At 58.4% G+C, this 18662-nt stretch overlaps 1 protein-coding gene across 2 annotated transcripts in view; it reads left to right on the top strand.

The window, feature by feature from the left end:
• Window positions 1–18662, top strand: part of PITPNM2 (phosphatidylinositol transfer protein membrane associated 2) — a 133945-nt gene that overhangs the window by 106691 nt on the left and 8592 nt on the right. Inside the window, exons 4-15 of one of the 2 annotated variants that reach the window (XM_081802358.1) lie at window positions 1595–1809; window positions 2882–3003; window positions 5476–5703; window positions 7857–8165; window positions 9116–9211; window positions 11793–11897; window positions 12118–12188; window positions 14980–15227; window positions 15646–15835; window positions 15959–16078; window positions 16598–16815; window positions 17299–17477. In XM_081802358.1, the coding sequence (XP_081658484.1) occupies window positions 1595–1809; window positions 2882–3003; window positions 5476–5703; window positions 7857–8165; window positions 9116–9211; window positions 11793–11897; window positions 12118–12188; window positions 14980–15227; window positions 15646–15835; window positions 15959–16078; window positions 16598–16815; window positions 17299–17477 (2101 nt within the window). Of the gene's footprint in view, window positions 1–1594; window positions 1810–2881; window positions 3004–5475; window positions 5704–7856; window positions 8166–9115; window positions 9212–11792; window positions 11898–12117; window positions 12189–12483; window positions 12651–14979; window positions 15228–15645; window positions 15836–15958; window positions 16079–16597; window positions 16816–17298; window positions 17478–18662 lie in introns of those variants that run through there. The other variant, XM_081802357.1, reaches the window with a different exon arrangement.

Here is an 18662-nt window from a genome sequence, read left to right as displayed (position 1 = left end):
ATGTAATGTATGGGGATTAACATAAGAATAAAAAAAAATTTTTATAAAGTCCAATTTATCTGTTTTTTGTTTGGTTGCTTATACGTTGGGTACCATATTTTAAAAACCATTGTCACATCCAAGGTCATGAAGATTTACTCCTATGTTTTCTTCTAAGAGTTGTATAGCTTAAACTCTTACATTTAGGTCTTTGATCCATTTTGAGTCAGTCTTTTTTTTTTTTTAAGATTTTATTTATTTATTTGACAGACACAGCGAGAGAGGGAACACAAGCAGGGGGAGTGGGAGAGGGAGAAACAGGCTTCCCGCTGAGCAGGGAGCCCGATGCGGGGCTCGATCCCAGGACCCTGGGATCATGACCTGAGCCGAAGGCAAACACTTAAGAACTGAGCCATCCAGGTGGCCCTGAATCAGTCCTTATATGTGATGTGAGGTAGGGATCCAACTTCATTGTTTTGCATGTGGATATGCAAATTGTCCCAGCAATATACTGGGATGTGTTGAAAAGACTTCTTTCCCTCACTGAAAGATCTCAGCACTCTGGTTGAAAATCAGTGCATTTAGTATATAGATATATGGGTTTATTTCTAGACTCTCGACCCTTTTCTTTGGATCTATCCTATGCCAATGCTACATTGTTTTGGTTACTGTAGTTTTGTAGCAAGATTTTATGTAGGAAAGTGTAAATGCTCCAACTATGCTTTGTTTTGTTTTCAAGATTGTTTTGGCTCTTTGAGATCCTTCACTGATCCTTCCTGGTTTTAGGATCAGTTTTTCCATTTCTACCAAAAAGGCCACTGGGAATTTTGACAGGGATTGCATTGGATCTTTAGATTGCTTTGGGGAATACTGACATCTTAACAATGTTAAATCTCCCAATGCATGAACATGGCTGTCTTTCCATTTATTTAGATCTTTATTTTCTTTTGGCAGTGTTTTATAGTTTTAGCATGTAAGTGTTTCACCACCTTGTTAAATTTATCCAAGGTATTTTATTCTTTTGAGTGCTCTTGTCAATGGAAATGGTTTCTTAATTTCCTTTCTGCACTGCTTATTTTTGTGTGTGGATTTTGCATCCTGCAACTTTGCTGATTTCATTTATTATGTCTAACAGGTTTGGGGGATTCTTTAGGATTTTCTGTATTTGGGATTTTGTCATTGGCAGATTGAAATTGCTTTACTTGCTCTTTTCCAATTTGAGTGCCTCTGATCATTTCTTTTTCTTGACTAATTTCTTGGGCTAGACCCTGCAAGTACAGTGTTGAATAGAAGGAAGAGAGCGGGCATCCTCGTCTGGTTTCTGATCTTGAGAACCCTGTCAGTCCTGGGACCGATGGGGGTCAAAGGGAGGACTGTGCACTTGCAGTGCTGGAGCTCGGAGGGAAATCAACCCCTGCTCAGTCTCCTGTAGGAGTGCTGGGGGCGGGTGGAGTCTGGGTCTGGATTTGGGGGTCCAGAAGTGACACAGGAAAAGCCAGCCTGGTTGGCCAAAGCCCTTCCTCCTCTCAACGCCCCTTGGCCTGGTCTCCTCGGCCCCTTCCCTTCTGCAGAGTGCTCTGGCCCCAACCCATCACAAGCACTTTTGTCCCCGCAGAAGAAGAGCCGGAACGAGACATATGGCGAGGGCAGCGGCGTGGAGATCTTGGAGAACCGGCCATACACAGACGGCCCCGGCGGCTCTGGGCAGTACACACACAAGGTGTACCATGTGGGCATGCACATCCCCAGCTGGTTCCGCTCCATCCTGCCCAAGGCGGCCCTGAGGGTGGTTGAGGAGTCTTGGAACGCCTACCCCTACACCCGAACCAGGTGGGCCTTTCCCCACACCCCGAGCTGTTGGGCAGGGAAGGAACCCTGGGGGTGGCCCCCTAGGCAGGCTCACCCTCCACACTCCAAGGAGCCCAGGCTCCTGGGGAGCTGAGCCTCTGTTCCAGGAGCCTCTGTCCTCAGGGATCAGGCAAGAGAGGGGAGGGTCAACACCTAGATCCCTCTCCACCTGCCCCAGGAAGGCTGGGAAGGCATGAGGCAAGCGAGGGTCACCTGAGACCCCTTTGCCCTCTGGGAAGGCTCAGGGAATACAAACCCCTGTTAATAATCACCTAACAATGGGGGACCATTAACCGACCATCTGGGAAGAAACATGAACCAAGGATAGACCAGATGGCCCAGAGATTCCCTCCAACCCTGAGACCTTCAGCACCTGTGACATTGTTTTATTATATTCCACTTTGAATGGGGCTTTCTTTGGATTCCCAAAGAAAGGAGGCTCTTCACTCCATGCCCCCACCCTCACCCATCCAGGGTAGCTGAGTAGAACAGACGGGGGCTGCTCTCAGCTGGCCACCCACAGCTGTATAGGTGGGGGTCCCCGTGAGTCACCCCCCACTGGGTGAGGACCTGGGCTTGTCAGAGGATCTACTGAGGTTATTTCTCTTCCCAGAGGCACTTTCCTCCTGTGAGCTCATCTCCAGCCAAGAGAGAGGGGCTGTTGCCTTGTTGCCAGACCTGGTGGCTCGGGGGTGGGGGGTTTGGGACGTGACATGTCACAGAGTGCTAGTCTGGATTCTTGTGGCATGTCTGTGTGTGCCTGTGTCCCTACCGTGCTTTACACATGTGGACGATGGCCACAGGGTCTCTGGCAGCTTCCTATAATGTCTCCCTCTTCCCCCTAAACACATCCCCCCCTCCCCACAGCCTGGCCTCGGCAGTTCTTGGGACAAGGGGAGGGTTCCCGAGGTGGCCAGGACAGGCGAATCTCGGCCACCACTCCAGCCCTTTCTGCCTCTCGTGCCCAGTGGGGTCCAGCAGGCCCTGACCCAGCCATCCCACAGCCAGCCCTGCAAGCCACCGGTCCTGACGTGTGCTTTCCTTCCGTACACAGGTTCACTTGCCCCTTTGTGGAGAAATTCTCCATTGACATCGAAACCTTTTATAAAACGGATGCTGGAGAAAACCCGAATGTGTTCAGCTTGTCTCCTGTGGAGAAGAACCAGCTGACAATCGGTAACCACTACCGCAGCCCTCCCACCCCGGGGAGGGCCAGAGCCCCATAGGGCCACTTCCTGGCTCTTCCTGCCTGCGTGACCTGGTCTCTGAGCCTGGCAGGCTCCAGGCTGGCTCCTGTCCTAGGCGGGGAGGTCAGAGTCCAAGCAAGCACTGGGCACTGGGGGAGGCAGGACCAGCCTCCTTGGCCCCATGTTCCTGAAGTGCACACCGACGCTGGGTGCCTTCCCCACTCAAGCCCCTTCCCTGCACCCCTTCAAGGCGTCCCCCTCCCCGGAGTGCAGATGTGTGCTCAGGGGGGTGGGGGTGGGGGGACCTCAGGCTGACTGCCGAACCTGAGTGCAGTGGGCTTGGGCGGGCTGTGTCCCCTTGATGGTAGGTGGTCTCTGCTCCGCTGCCCTCCACCTCACTCTGTCATGAGGAGACAGCCCTGTGTGTTCAATCTTTTTTAAGAGAGGCCAGAAATCAGGATTTGCATGTGAAATCTTCCAGTTCCTAAATAAACGTATGCTGGCCACACAGACCACATCTGCGGGCCCCCTGCAGCCCAGCAGCCCCTGGTCTGCAACCTATGGGTTCCAGGCCCTATAGCGCGAGCTGCCATGCGGGCGCTGCCGGCAGGTGCGCGACCCGTGTTGGACAGGTGGCTGCCAGGGCCCCGGGATCACGCTCTCAGGCAGCCTCTGAGGGGCAGGAAGGGCTTTTCCCTGGGCGCCCTCACCCGGCCCCCTCCCTCCTGCTGGAGTTTTCAGGCCCCACCAGGGTTCTAGAGCTATGTTAGTCTGCCCAGGCTGCCGCAACCAAGGACCACAGACGGGGGACTTAAACACAGATGCGCATGGTCTCACGGTCTCGAGGCCAGAAGTGGGGCTGTCTCCTGGGGTCACTGAGGGAGAATCTGTTCTGGGCCCTGCCCCTAGCTTCTGGTGGCTGCTGGTGATCTCTGGCATTCCTTGGCTTGGAAACACATCACCCCAGTCTCTCCCTCATCTTCACGTGGCATTCTCCCTATGTGCGCTTGTCTGTGTCCGAATTTCCCCTATTTATAAGCGCATTAGTCATCGTGGAGTAGGGCCTCCTACCCTAATGACCTCATTTTAATTTGATTACGTCTTTAAAGGCCTTATCTCCAAATAAGGTCACATTCTGAAGAACTGGGGTGTCAGGACTCCGACATATGAATGGGGGGCGGGGCAGGGGGCAGGGGGTACACATTCTACCCACAACAGGAGAGACGGACCCAGCATGATACAGGCCCTCCACCAGCTCAGGTCCGGCCAGCCTCAGACATGGCCTGAGCCCCACGGGCTCCCTCCAGAGGCCACCTGCCGTGGCTCCTAAGTCTCTGTAATAAGACTCATCCCCACCCCACCCCAGCCCGCCCCTTGCCCCTTGGCCTTTGCCTGCCCACACAGGCCGTGCATGTGGCCTGCTCCAGGAAGGATCTCTGTCCCCGCCGGAGGCCACGGCCCTTGGGCCGCTCCTGACCCCTTGCTGGTTTCAGTGGAGCCCACGTCTGTGTTTGCAAACCACGGCATGGTTCCATGCAGGCCGGCGAGCGGGGAGACGAGACAGCCGGAGCCTGGCCAGGGCCCAGCACCCCCGCCCCCCATGCCATCATCCCCATACATCCGGGAAAGGGGCTCTCTGAGCCACGAACTCTGTCCTGGGATTTATGTACCCCAGGTGTGTGCCCAGCCCTGTGTAACACCCACGTGCCTCGGGGGGGGCACAGTGGGAAGAAGCGTGTGCCAAAGAGTAGTGCGGCCCAGGTCCTTCCCAGACTTGCTGCTATTTCTCTCAGCCCCCATCCCACACCCAGCCAGGTCCCACCAGCCCCCAGCCCTATGGCCTCCACTACCCACTCTCAGGACCGGCTCAGGTCTGACACCTCCTGCCGGTCTCCTCCCCTCTGATCGAAGACGGGCTCCTAGCAGCCAGCCTGCCTTAAAGCCACTGTGTAAATATAAGTAGAATATGGGGCCACTTACCCCGCAGCCTGGTGAGAAGAGGTTGCATCGCTGTCCCCTCCCCCATACAGACACTCTGGCGGCTCCCCAAACTCTCGCATCCCGTGCTGCGGGGCCTTCTTGGCTTCACTGCTCTGCTCCTGTAGCTGAAACGCCACTTTCTCTGGGAAGCTCTTCCTGGCCTTCTCTTCCGTTCGCCGCCGCCCGCCACCACCGCCCTCCTATCCCACATCCCCTGTGGAAATTCATCTCCCCATGCCTCCTCAGCTCTTCACCTGATTAACTGCTTAGAGTCACAGGAGGACACAGGCCCTGAGGTCGGGAGAGCTCAAGGTCAGAGTGGCCCAGAGCAGCATCCCCAGTCCCATGTTCGGCCCTACGGCATATGAGGCCCAGAGGCCTGTGAGGCTTTGCGGGTGGCGGGGACACGGGGAGGGCACTGAAAAGGGAGGGGTGGGGTGGAGGTGGGGCAGAAGTGGCCACTGGCAGGCTCTCCCCACAGACTTCATCGACATTGTCAAGGACCCCGTGCCCCCCAACGAGTATAAGACGGAAGAGGACCCCAAGCTGTTCCGCTCGATCAAGACACAGAGGGGGCCCCTGTCTGACAACTGGATCGAGGAGTACAAACAGCAGGTTTTCCCCATCATGTGTGCCTACAAGCTCTGCAAGGTGGAGTTTCGCTACTGGGGCATGCAGTCCAAGATCGAGAGGTTCATCCATGACACCGGTGAGCTCGCCCGTGCCCGCTGCCTCCCTCTTCATCCAGCTGTGATTCGACGTTTCCCTCTTATTCCTGAAAGACGACCCAAAGCCCATGTGCAGCTTCCCGCAGGGTGTATCTTGACTACTTGCCGGGCACCTAGAGGTGACAGGCAGTATATGTTGGTTGTCTGCTTAAGAAGCCCCAGAGCATGTCCCCAGACACTCTGGCTTGTGTTCATAGCTTATATATAGTGCCGACCCCCTGAGGGGCAGTAGCCCCAGGAGACAGCCTCCCTGCTGCTTACCTGCACCAGGCCGACTGCAGCTCCGCCTCCCCCATGGGCTGGGTGTCGTGGGGGCAGAGGGTCTTGGACACCATGGGGTCCTCACACCAATGGGACCAATGGGCCCAACCTGGGGCTCCTCTCTCCCCTAGCACCCTACTTGCCCCCCAGGTCATGGCATGAGGTCAGTGCCAAGGGCCTGACCCAGCCCCAGGCTCATGATCCGGGAGTGGCATCTGGGCAGGTATCTTTTGACTCCAAGAATCAGGGTTTGGGTTTAGCTGTGAACAGAGCCACACTCTTGATAGTGTGCGTCGCGTGTGTCCTATCAGCTCACAGTGACTGATGAGGATAGCCATGTTACCCCCGCTTGCAGAGGAGGAAGCAGAGAGCCCAGGTCTCCCGTCCCAGCTGCCCGAGACCTGAGCTGACATTCTTGCAGCAACGGGCAGGGGCATCGCAGCAGACGGTCTCTTCAGTGTGGGACCCAAGGGTGCCGTGCCTGAGGCCATGGCCCAGGACTTGGGGCGCAGAGACAGTCTTGGCTGAAGGAGAGCGCAGAAGGTCAAGGGATTTAGGAAGGGTTGCAGGGGAGGCAGAGTGGCCTGAGCCAGGAGGAAGTGTCACCGGAGACCAGCCCGAGGACATGACATGGCCTGACCACTTGGAAAGCCACTCCACTTTCTCTAGGAAAGTGGAAGATGCATGCCCCGAGATCCAGTGACATCCCTCCCGGGTTTGCCCCCCAGAGAAACTCTTGTACACATTCCAGAATGTTCAGAGCAGCAGATTTGTAAAAGCTAAGTGGACAGACAATGAAAGTGAGCCAAAGGCCCAATAGCAAAAGAAGGAATAAACAAAATGGCATTGCAAACAAATAAATACCAGACAGCAACAAACCTGAAACTCACCCAAAAAAAACCCACAAATGGCAGGAAAAGACATGCAGCGTGACGCAGACATGTAAATGTCAGCAACATGCACACCAGCCTAACGTGTCAGGTAGGAAAACACATCTGTGGGCTGCAAAAGGAGAGGAAAGTAAATGAGCCTGGAGCGGGCGGGAGGAGAGGGTGTCCAGGACGGCCATCCCAGGGCTCCCTGCTTCTGGTCGCGTCTGCTCCCTCACTGGGTGGTGTGGATAGGGATGATGCTCTCTTTCTTCTTAATGTTTTCTTAGTGAGCTTTATCGAGGCCTAATTTTGCATACCATACACTTCCCCCCCTTGTAAGAGGACAGTTCTATAAGTGGCAGTATATTCAGTCGTGCACACGGTTCTAGAACATTCCATCACCCCAGTCTTTTGTTCATGTTCACAGTCACCCCCACGCCCACCCCCAGCCCAAGGCAACCCCCTCTGCCTTCTGTCTCTAAAGTTCTTTTATTATCCTTTATACCTTGAAAGCGATCTCATTTTCATCATTTGACTTGCATGATATATTCTTCTACGTCTTACTTTGTCTTATTTTGCATCTTATTTTATATGTATATATGTTCTATTTGTGAAAAAGGACCAACCCACTTTGAACGGGAACTTGATTTCCATGTGGAAATTCGACAGCAAAAGTGTACTAGACACTGAGGCAGGAGACGGTGGGGGAGTCCTCCTCTAGCTCCCCCTGGGGCAGGAATCCCCCCAAAATTCAGCGTGGGCTTCTGAGCAGCCACGATCCCTCAGGAGGCCACTCTGCTCCAATTATAGAACCTCGTGAGGCCATCTGTGAGCCAGACCCCTCATTTACAGATGGGGAAACTGAGGCACGGGGAGGCAGTGATTTGCCCACAACCACACAATGGGTATAACCTCGGGGTGCCTCCTAGCCCCACGCCCAGCCCTGGGGGCTAACGTCTCTCCTGTCTCCCCCTCCTGCCCCCGCCATCGCCTGGGGGCAGGCCTGCGGAAGGTGATGGTGAGGGCCCACCGGCAGGCCTGGTGCTGGCAGGATGAGTGGTATGGGCTGAACATGGAGAACATCCGGGAGCTGGAGAAGGAGGCGCAGCTCATGCTGTCCCGCAAGATGGCCCAGTTCAACGAAGATGACGAGGAGGCTGCAGAGCTGGCCAAGGACGAAGCCAGCCAGGCCCAGGTCCCTGGGGAGACCCCCCAGCCCAGCAGCAGCAGCGGGGAACCCTTGGCAGGCCGGGGACTCAAGAAACAGTGGTCCACGTCCTCCAAGTCCTCACGGTCCTCCAAGCGGGGAGGTGAGCCCCGGGGCGCATAGCACCCCCTTTCTCCAGGTGGAGGGGGCCTCTACCTTCCACGAGTCTACCCCAGGACAGCCCTCACCCCCATCCACAGCAGCCAGCCCCTGCCACGGCCAGATAATTCTGACTCCAGACATGGACTCTTGCTTCCCAACCTTGTGGGCCACACCTGTGGGGAGTCAGAACCATTCTGCTGGTAGCCCCCCAGCTCAGAGCGAGCCCACAGTGCCTCCCCCCGTAGCAGGTGACCCTGGACTCACCTACAAGGGCCAGGTAAGACAGGCCGGCCATGGGGGAACCCAGCTCCCAGCCTCTCCTGGGGCCCCGAAGCTACAGCTCTGAGGAACCAGGGTTCCCAGGATGGGAGGGAGTCTGGGTGGGTACCCCCAGCACGCCCAGGAGGGGTCTCTGCTCCTGTGGCAGGAGCCAGGCTGAAGGAGCCTGAAAAACCTTTAGATCCTGAGAAAGGCCTTTTTCGGGAGAACTTTGGCAAAAGTGCTGTGGCTGGTTGGAAAAACCAGGGTATCCCGTGTATGGCCAGGAGTCTCCTCTGCAAATCCAGCTTCCCCATGCCAGGCTGGCCTGTCTCTGTGCTGAAGGGCTCTGTGGATGTATATATGTCGATAACCTTTTATGTCACTCACCTCCTGAGAGTACCGTACAGTCCTATCTGCTCTGCTGCAGGAGAATTTCTGGGGCTCCCCCCCGCCGGGCAGACCCCAGGCAAGAGCACAGGAGTGGACCCTGGCCTGCGTGACTGCACGTCCTGGCCTGATACCCAATACCCTCCCAGTCCCTTGTCCTCCCTGGGACACATGCATGTGGGACCTTCTTGAAAGTTCCAGGAGCTTCCACCCCTCCCTTCTCCCTTCTCCCCCGAGCCCTCCTGGCCCTGCTCTGGCCTAGCCCAGCTGGCTGGTCAGTCAGCCTGAGGTTTTGCCTTCCAGCCAGCCCTTCCCGCCACAGCATCTCCGAGTGGAGGATGCAGAGTATCGCCCGGGACTCAGACGAGAGCTCAGACGACGAGTATTTCGACGCTCATGGTAAGTGGCTCTTCCCGGGGACGGGAGGGAGGATCTGAGAGGGTCAGGGCAGAGGATGAGATGAAATCCCCAGGAGTCGGGGGCCTCAGGCTCACCCCGGCCATGGATGTAGGATGGATTCATACTCAGACGGGGCCTTTGTGCCACATTGGGTTTATTTCCATAAGAAGCTTGACATAAGCATGGCATCTTACAATTTTCTAAATCTTTGTAATGACCTTGTTTTGTTCTTGGTTCAATGGTTGTCCATCTCACGTAGGAACCTTAGCAAATGCAAACAAGCAGGAAATATGGGAAATGCCCATTTTCCCACCAATCCCAAAATAAGCACAGTGAACATACAGCCTCCTGAATCACCCGCCTTTGCTGGGAAGATGCGGGAACAGTTGACCCTCGAGCAACACGGTTGGAACGGCACAGATCCACGTACATGTGGATTTTTTCTGATAAGTACCGTACCATCAGTGTGTTTTCTCTTCTTTATGATTTTCTTTTCTCTCTTTTTAAGATTTTATTAATTTATTTGACAGAGAGAGACACAGCGAGAGCAGGAACACAAGCAGGGGGAGCGGGAGAGGGAGAAGCAGGCTTCCCGCCGAGCAGGGAGCCCGATGCGGGGCTCGATCCCAGAACCCCGGGATCATGACCTGAGCTGAAGGCAGACGCTTAACGACTGAGCCACCCAGGCGCCCCAACTGAATTTAAATTTTAAAAAAACTTCAAAAAAAAAATCTCAAAGCAGTGTTTTTCAAATTGCCTGAGGCATTAATGGGTCGCAAAATCTATTTTTTTCTTAAATGACATAGGTCAGAATAGTTTGTAGTAAGTACTTTTTTTTTTTTAAAGATTTATTTATTTATTTGACAGAGAGAAAGAACACATTACAAGCAGGGGGAGCGGCAGGCAGAGGGAGAGGGAGCAGGGAGCCCGGCGCGGGGCTCCATCCCAGGACCCCGAGATCATGACCCGAGCCGAAGGCAGACGCTTAACGACTGAGCCACCCAGGCGCCCCTCTTTATGATTTTCTTAATGACGTGTTTTCTCTAGCTTATTTTATTGTAAGACTATGGAATGTCATACATATGACATACAAAATCCGTGTTAATTGACTCTGTTACCCGTAAGGCTTCTGGTCAACAGAGGCTATTAGTAGTTAAGTTTCTGGGGAATCAAAAGTTTGAAGTGGATTTTCGACTGTGTTGGGGGGTCGGCGCCCCAGCTCCTGTGTTGTTCAAGGGTCAACTTCACTAAAACACTCACGTGCTTCCTACCTTGGCTCTTCCTCTCCACCGGCAGACAGGTCTGTGGAGACTGGTTTCCAGCTTGTGGTTGACGAGGCAGGACACAGGCTCGGAGGGGGACAGGGGCTTGCCCATAGACACTGAGCAGGGCCAGGGCAGGCCAGAGCCCCTCACGGGGCAGCCGTGGCCTGGAGCAGGCAGAGGGGCCACCTGATTATGGTATTTTCATTAACTGGCCGGTCCTTGAGGGAGAACTTGGGGAATCAGTGTCCAGGCAAAAGGGATCTGAGCTGGAATGGTGGTAGGTGGTTCCTGAGCTTCCTTCTGCACCCGGGCCCTCCCCAGGGGGGGAGGAAAGGTATTTTGGGCCTCCCACCCATGCCCACCTCTTTGGGCAAGAGGTGCACCCTCTCCTGGCTGTGAGTCCCTGACAGGGGGGAAATGCACATCTAACAGAGAAACTTTAGAAAAAGCTGGAAGAGAGAAGAGTTAGCAAAGCAGGAGAGGCCAGCGTGAAAGTGGCCGGGGAAGTGCCCTTCAGTGGGATGCGGGGCTGGAGGAGGGACCCGTGCCCGCCAGCGCCCAGACAGCCGCCTCCCAACCCAGCAGTACCCCAGGCTGCTGTTCTCAGCAAAGCAGAAACAAGAGTAATGGATGGAAGCGCCCACAGCGAGGCTGTCCATTTGTGGACGTTGAGAACGGTCAGGGACATTAGCTGAAGGGTGGAGAGACAAAACGTGGTCCATCCATACAGTGAAATAGGATTCAGCCGTAGAAAGGAGGGAACCATGGACACCTGCCATACCGTGCATGGAGCTTGGCGATATGGTGCTCGGTGAAAGAAGCCAGACACAAAAGACCACACGTTGTAGGATTCCATTCAGTGAAATGTCCAGAACAGGCAAATCCATAGAGACAGGAAGTGGATCAGTGGCCTCCAGCGGCTGGGGGAGGGGACGGGGATCAACTGCTTAAGGGGTACAAGGTGTCCATTCGGGGAGATGGAAATGCTCTGGAACCAGACAGAGGTGGTGGTTGTACAGCGTCGGGAACGTACGACAGGTCACCTTAAAGGGGTTTAAATGGTGAATTTTATGTTACGTGAAAATTATCACAGTTTTTAGAAAAGGTCAAGCAGAAGCCCCCTGGATGTCGGTCATGGGTTCATCCTGCTCAGGAAGGGAGGGGCGGAAGCAAGCACGGAGGTGGACACAGGCCAGAGAGGGGCGGGGAGCCCCCAGAGTGGCCACAGCGAGGCCCTGCACCTCCCAGCCGGGCCTCCCCGCACTCCTCGGTCCCTGCCCTCCAAGGGTTGCTGAAGCCCTGCTGTCTCCCCGCAGAGGACCTGTCCGACTCAGAGGAAATATTCCCCAAGGACATCACCAAGTGGAACTCCAATGACCTCATGGACAAAATTGAAAGCCCTGAGCCGGAGGATACACAGGGTACCTGAGTTTGGCGGGGGGCTGCTGCAGGGCCTGGGGAGGGGGGCTGCAGAGGCCAGGCCCCTCCTCTCTGACCCAGCTTCTGTGCAGCGCTGGGCATCGGGGAGGAGGGGTGGGAGTACCCACGGCCCCACTAGTCACGGTCACTGCCTCTGTCCTGTGGGCCTGGGGCTGCCCGGCTGCCCCTCTGCTCACAGCACCCCCTGCTTATGTGTTGCAGACGGTCTCTATCGCCAGAGCGCCCCTGAATTCAGAGTGGCCTCCAGTGTGGAGCAGCTGAACATCATCGAGGTGGGTGCCCAGGGGGGCAGAGGGCCAGGGGCTGGGCTGCCGGGGGCCCTCCGGGGCTGCAGGGGGAGGCGGCTGAGCTCAAAGGACGGGTCCCGTGGGGCTGCAGAGGCAGAACTCGGCCACCCACCACCTCACGTCCCCACTGGCCTAGGCGCCATCAGAGAGAGGCCTGGGGGCTCCTTTACTCCCTGCCCCGACGTCCCTGAGAACCAAGAAGGACTGCAGGCGGCCCCCAAAGAAGGCCTTGACCCAGCTCCGCCAGTGGAAAGTGAAAGGAGAAACTTGTAAATTCCAGACCAAAAAACAGATGTTCACCTTGTACCCAGCCTTTCCGCATTTGCTGAAGAAAATAAGATGGGAGGGGAGGAAGCGAAAGTCGTCTAGGCAGAAGTGAGCGGCCGCCACCCCGCTGGGGCCCCACAGGGCTCCCGGTGTCCAATAAAGCTGTCTTGGTAGAGCGCCTATGTCCGCTTCGGGGGTTCTTTGCACGGGGCTCACGCCCCTTCTCCTCCTCCAGCTGTGGGCGGTCAGAGCTGTTTGCACTGGGGGTGGGAGTCAGGGCCGAGCAGGGCTGTCACACGCTGCGGTCACCGCACTGCTCACGGTCACCACGCCGCTCTCACCTCAAGCTGCCCAAGGTGGGAACAGCACCTCTGGGAACTCGGGACCCCTGGGGAGCTTGGGCCAGGTGCCACGGAGGAGGAGCAGCATCCACACCACCCTCCCCGACTTGGGGTTTTCTACTCTGCGGTCCGGGGTCAACGTGGGCTTTTCTAGAAGGCAAACCGGGACAAGGGGAGTTGATTTCCAATTGCCAGTTAATGGCAAGATAAAGCACATGGAGCCCCCTCCCCACCTAGGGCGCACACAGCTCTGACGGCCCCCTCGGGAGGCGCAGAAGGGGCCTCGGGCTCTAGATCTGCCTCAGGATGTGCGTTGGAACCAAGCACCAGTTCTGGGCACGGCCATCCAGAGTCAGATCCCTTGGGTTGCAATAGCCCCCAAACCGGAGCCTCCTCTCCCTGCCTTGTGGAGGGGGTACGGCTTCACGGAGACACTGACGGGGACGCCCGGCTCTCCAGAGCTGGCCTCACGGCTCCCAGGCCCACTGCCACATTGCACCTCCCTCGGGGTCTGTTCCTACAGGGTTTGAGTCTCGGGTGGGTGTGCCCCAGTATTAGGCACCAATGGGAGGAGAGCCATGTCTCCAGTTGGCCTCTGGGAGTCCCTGAATAGTCCCAGCCTGCAGTGCTGGGTCCCAGGAGATAGGCTCAGGCCTCTCGCTGCCCACCCTTGCCCGTCCTGGGTTTCTGAGGACCGCTGGACTCCACCTCCCTAACTGGGTGATGGTGAGGCGGCCCTGAGACAGGCCTTCCTTGAGCGCCTGGCCTGGCTGTGTTGATAAGCCCTTGGGGCAGTGTAGTAGCTTCTTCTGGCGGCTGGGCTGGGCGGCTGGTGGCCCTGCCCTGCGCTGCCCAGGCCGTGAATTCATTCCTGCCCAGGCCGGCCAGTGGCGGGCAATCTCATGTGGGGGCAGGAATCATTCCCACGCTCTGTCGGGCATGTGTTCCTGCCCAGGCCCCGTGGCCCACACCTGGCCAATGACCGGTCTCCTCTTGGGGATGAGGCAGCCCAGTCTTGCCTCGGCTCCAGACCCCGTACCGCCCACCAGCCTGCCTTCCTCGTTCACTGCTCGGTGGCTCCTGGGCCGGCCCAGTCCCTGTGTTTCCTGGCAGCCTCACCAGCCCCTGGGTCCAGGGCCTGTCCTGCCCACTCCCCGCCTGGGCTCTTTGTTGATACTTGGGTCCACTGCTGCCCCCCACCCCCGACACCCTCCAGTGGCCCAGTTCAGGGCCGGTTGTCCCCCACACGCCTGGACATAATATAGGCAAGGCGAGTACTCACCAGTGGCCTCTCTTGGGCCCTGGTTCTAGCTCCCACAGTCACACACCAGACGTTAAGGTGGAGAAAGGCCCCTGAGGATGCGGCCACAGCCAGGGTTCGCAGGAGAACACTGAACCGGTGGCAGCAGCTCTGGGTTCCGGGCCAGCTTGGCACCGATGTGCTGTGTGACATTAGATAAGTCTCTCGGCCTCTCTGGGCCACTACCACCTCGGCTGTAAATAGAATAGTCCCATACCCCGTGCAAATGTGTACAAGTCTCAGGTCTCACTTTGACCTCACACGCAGGCCTGACCAGCAGGAGGGGATCCTTAGCCCCTCCCAAATTAGGGGGCTTCGGACAGGCACACCTGCATTCCCTCTCTGCTCTAAGATGCTTGGAGACCTTGGTCTTTGAGACAGTCTGGGAATGGCAGCACAGGGGACAGAAGGGAAGCCCCGTGTAGATGGGGGAGAGCTCAGAGCTGCAGGCCCAGTGCCCAGGGTCACCGCCCGCCCAGGCTGAGGCTGCCCTGGGTGCAGACGCATGGAGGGCAGGCAGGCTCCAGAGGCCCACAGGGGAGGGGCCAGTGCCTCCTCGCCAAGGCTGGAAGCTGCTGCCTGGGCCCCCTGATGGAAAGTGGAATCTGTGTTTCGGAGGCTCATCCTCAGCCCCTGGTCAGGCTGGCTGATGGGAGGGAGTCAGGGCTGCTCGTGGGGAGGAGCAGAGGGACCATCTCAGCCTCCCCAGGCGAAGGGGCTGGGGTGGCCAACACCAGGCCCTGTAGCTGAGGAACTGAAATGGGGCTTCGGAGAGGGAGCAATGGGCCAGACGGGCCTCCCCTGGGGTGACAGGGGCCCAGCAAGGAGCTGAGCCCCCGGGGAGCTGACACCCCGCCAACCCATGCAGGACGAGGTCAGCCCACCCCTGGCCGCGCCGGCCTCCAAGATCCACGTGCTGCTGCTGGTGCTGCACGGAGGCACCATCCTGGACACGGGCGCTGGGGACCCCAGCTCCAAGCAGGGTGACACCAACACCATCGCCACCGTGTTCGACACCGTCATGCGCGTGCACTACCCCAGCGCCCTGGGCCGCCTTGCCATCCGCCTGGTGCCCTGCCCGCCCATCTGCTCTGATGCCTTTGCCCTAGTCTCCAAGTGAGTGCATAGGACCCAGACCACCTGCCCCAAAGCACCTGGCCCCAGGGGTCAGGCTGCTCCCCTAGAGTCAGGAACCCCGTCTCGATGTCCAGACTTATCATCCAGCCCCTTCTGTCTGGAGGTGACCAAAACTTATGCAGATGGCTGGGCTTACAGAGGAGGGGCCCCGGGCCTAAGGCTGAGCCTCAGTTGCCCTATCTGCGATATGGGCATGTAGACCTGCCCCTGAGACACAAGGCCTTACCCGCCCCCCCACCCCCGCCTTGTTACCCAGCCTTCCAGGGCCGGGCCCAGAAGCGACCCCGTGAGGTTGGCCAAGTCACAGCTGAGGCTCTCGGGTGGCAGGCCTGCTGCTGTGGTCGGCGGGGGGGGGGGGGCCCTGCCTGCTCTCTCCTGATCGGGCCCCCTCCCCCAGCCTTAGCCCCTACAGCCACGATGAAGGCTGTCTGTCCAGCAGCCAGGACCACATCCCCCTGGCTGCCCTGCCCCTGCTGGCCACGTCCTCACCCCAGTACCAGGAGGCGATCGCCACGGTGATTCAGCGGACCAACCTTGCCTATGGGGACTTCATCAAGTCCCAGGAGGGCATGACCTTCAACGGGCAGGTGAGTCGTGGGGCGGGAGAAGGGCAGACAAGCCCCGCAGGGCAGGGTGGCGACGGCCCTCCCCGGCTGCCGCCCCAGCAAGCAGGAAGGGCACCCGGGCCTCTGGCGCCTCTCCGTCTCTAGGTCTGCCTGATCGGGGACTGCGTCGGGGGCATCCTGGCGTTCGATGCCTTATGCCAGAGCAACCAGCCAGTGTCTGAGAGCCAAAGCAGCAGCCGCCGGGGCAGCGTGGCCAGCGTGCAGGTACCGGCTTCCCGCGGCCCCCAGAGCAGGGGACCTCGGGGGGCCCAGGTTGCAGCACAGGGGCCCAGAGCCGCCGGGGTGGGCGCACAGGGCGGGTGAGCAGCTGCAGCGGGACGGAGCCTGGAGCACATGAGGCTTTGGCGGGCGGTGGAGCAGGGTCTGCACCGTAGGGAGCTGGGCTCTGGTCCCAGGAGGTGGAGCGGGCAGCCCCTCTGAGCTTCCCGGCAGGAGGGGGTCCGGGGGCCCTCCGCTGCAGGGGGTGGGGGGGCAAGGCCGGGCAAGGCAGCGAGGCCAGCGAGAGGTCCCAAACACCCGGGTGGCCAGGTCAGGCAGGAACGGAAGCTGTTGGGACTCGGCCAGCGGGCGGGGGGTGGGGGGGGGACAGGGCTTTCCCCTCTCTGCTGTGGGTGAGAGGCTGGCTGGGCAGAGGCCAGAGGGCCTGGAGTCGGGAGGGAGGACACTGAAGCTGGGCGCAGGCCAGTGGCCGCTGGGCAGTGAGCCTGCACGGGGCTGTTCCAGGACACTGACCTGCTGTCCCCCGGCACCCTGGTCAATGCGGCACATGGAGGCAGTGGCGGTGGCGGCCTGGAGAGCAGCCGGCACCTGAGCCGCAGCAACATTGATATCCCCCGAAGCAATGGTGTCGAAGACCCCAAAAGGCAGTTGCCCCGGAAGAGGAGTGACTCATCCACCTACGAGCTGGATACCATCCAGCAGCACCAGGCCTTCCTGTCCAGGTGGGTGGGGCCGGCGGGGCCCCGAGGGTCTGACCATGAGGCCTGTGGCCAGGTGAGGAGGGGGACTCCGAGAGGGGGGGATGCCTCGGAATTGAGGACGTGAACCAGGTCGTGCCGATGGCCGACACGAGGGGACTGGGATGCCCGGGCTGGGCCCGTGGCTCTTTGGCCAGGAGGAAGTGGCTTGTTGGGTGCGTCTGGGGTCTTGTACATACCGAGGGCCATCTTGGGCCCAAGGGAACAGCTTGTCCAGGGGTGGGGGAGAGTTGGGGGGCAGAAGCGACCAGGGGTGGCTGTTCTAAAGTCAGTGGCACCCCGAGAGAGGTGTCCCAGTGGGCACTGGGCAGCCACACCTGCAGGAGAGCTCAGGGGCCAAGCCTCGTTTAGGCCTGACGACCCCCGGGGGTCTTCCTTTGGGAGGCTGAGGGCAAGCCAGAGCTGAGAAGGGGTGTGGTGTGACCTCACGAGGCCCTCCATCTGCAGCCTCCATGCCAGCGTGCTGAGGAATGAGCCCAGCTCCCGCCGTTCGAGCAGCTCCACCATGCTGGATGGCACAGGGGCTGTGGGGAAGTTCGACTTTGAGATCGCAGACCTTTTCCTCTTCGGGTGCCCGCTGGGGCTCGTCCTGGCCTTGAGGAAGACCGTCATCCCTGCCCTGGATGGTGAGAGGTCTGCAGGGACAGGGCGGGGCAGGGGGTATATGAACTGGGTAGAGGGTCTCAGTGGACCCCTGTCACAAGGCCATGGCCACATCCCAGGCCCCTTCCTGCATCAGCCTCATTTCTGCCCTCCCCAGCACAGACTCGCTGCTCTCCTTTGCTCCTGCTCCAGCAGCTCAGTCTCTGGCCCCCATCTCTTGGCCCCTGCTATTCCATTTCATCTTCAAGGCACCTCTGGGAGCTGAGGTCCAGAAGGGAAGGGGCTGCCCTGGTATCAGATGGACACAGACAGACCCAATCTCCTGGGCCCAAAGTCTTCCCATAAGGAAGAGATCGGAAGCCAGGCACCCCCAAATCCTCCTAGGTGCCTGGCTTCCCGGTCCCAGAAGGGCAGCGGCCACACTGCTCCAGAGACCCTCCTCAAGGCCACAGGGGCAGGGGGTGTGACATGCCGGCTGAGCAGCCTGTCAGCAGCAGTCCCTGCAAGGTGCCCCCCGGGAGCAGCCAGTGTGGCCCAGGGAGCCCTGGCATCCTTACAGGGGCTGTGCGGGGCCTGCATTACATCCGCAGGTTACAGAGGGGCAAACTGAGGCTCAGAGAGGTGTGGACACTCGCCCAAGAGCAAGCCAGAGGTGGCTTATATATAAGCGGACAAAGACGTAGGGACAGTGACGTATGGCAACATCATCTGTAGTCGTGAAACAAGAGAACCGCTGTAAATGTTGGTCCACGGAGGGGGGCTGGTTGACTAAACCCTGGCGCGGCGCCCACGATGGAGGATGCCCGCGGCGGAAGACGGGTTGATGGAACTGGCAGGGCTGACATGAAGGACGCCCACGTTTTGGTGTTACATGGGGCTGGAGGAGGGGTTCAAAAGGAAAGCACCTGTTCCTCCGTGTGTGTTTAAAAAGTGAGACGTCTACTACTGCTCTTTATACTTACGCTCAGCCTGTCTCCCCAACAACCATGACGTGCTCGGAGAAGCAGCCCCATCTCACAGCCTAGGGCTCCACTCTGCTCAGTTTAAAACAAATTTGGTTAATAAGCGGACAGATGCCAAATCCTAGAGACAGGCTTTCGGATGCCCCGCCCCCTCTGCTGTAGACCCCGCCTCCTCAGGGCTCTGCCATTCCCCCCCCCCCCCCCCCCCCCCGCTGCCCCCAGTTTTCCAGCTGCGGCCGGCCTGCC

This window comes from Leptonychotes weddellii, chromosome 13 (assembly GCF_054177405.1).
Source record: "Leptonychotes weddellii isolate Sample4059 chromosome 13, ASM5417740v2, whole genome shotgun sequence".
Classification (NCBI taxonomy): Eukaryota; Metazoa; Chordata; class Mammalia; order Carnivora; family Phocidae; genus Leptonychotes; species Leptonychotes weddellii.
Note: the sequence above shows the minus strand (reverse complement) of the source record. Positions and strands in the feature narration are given on the sequence as shown.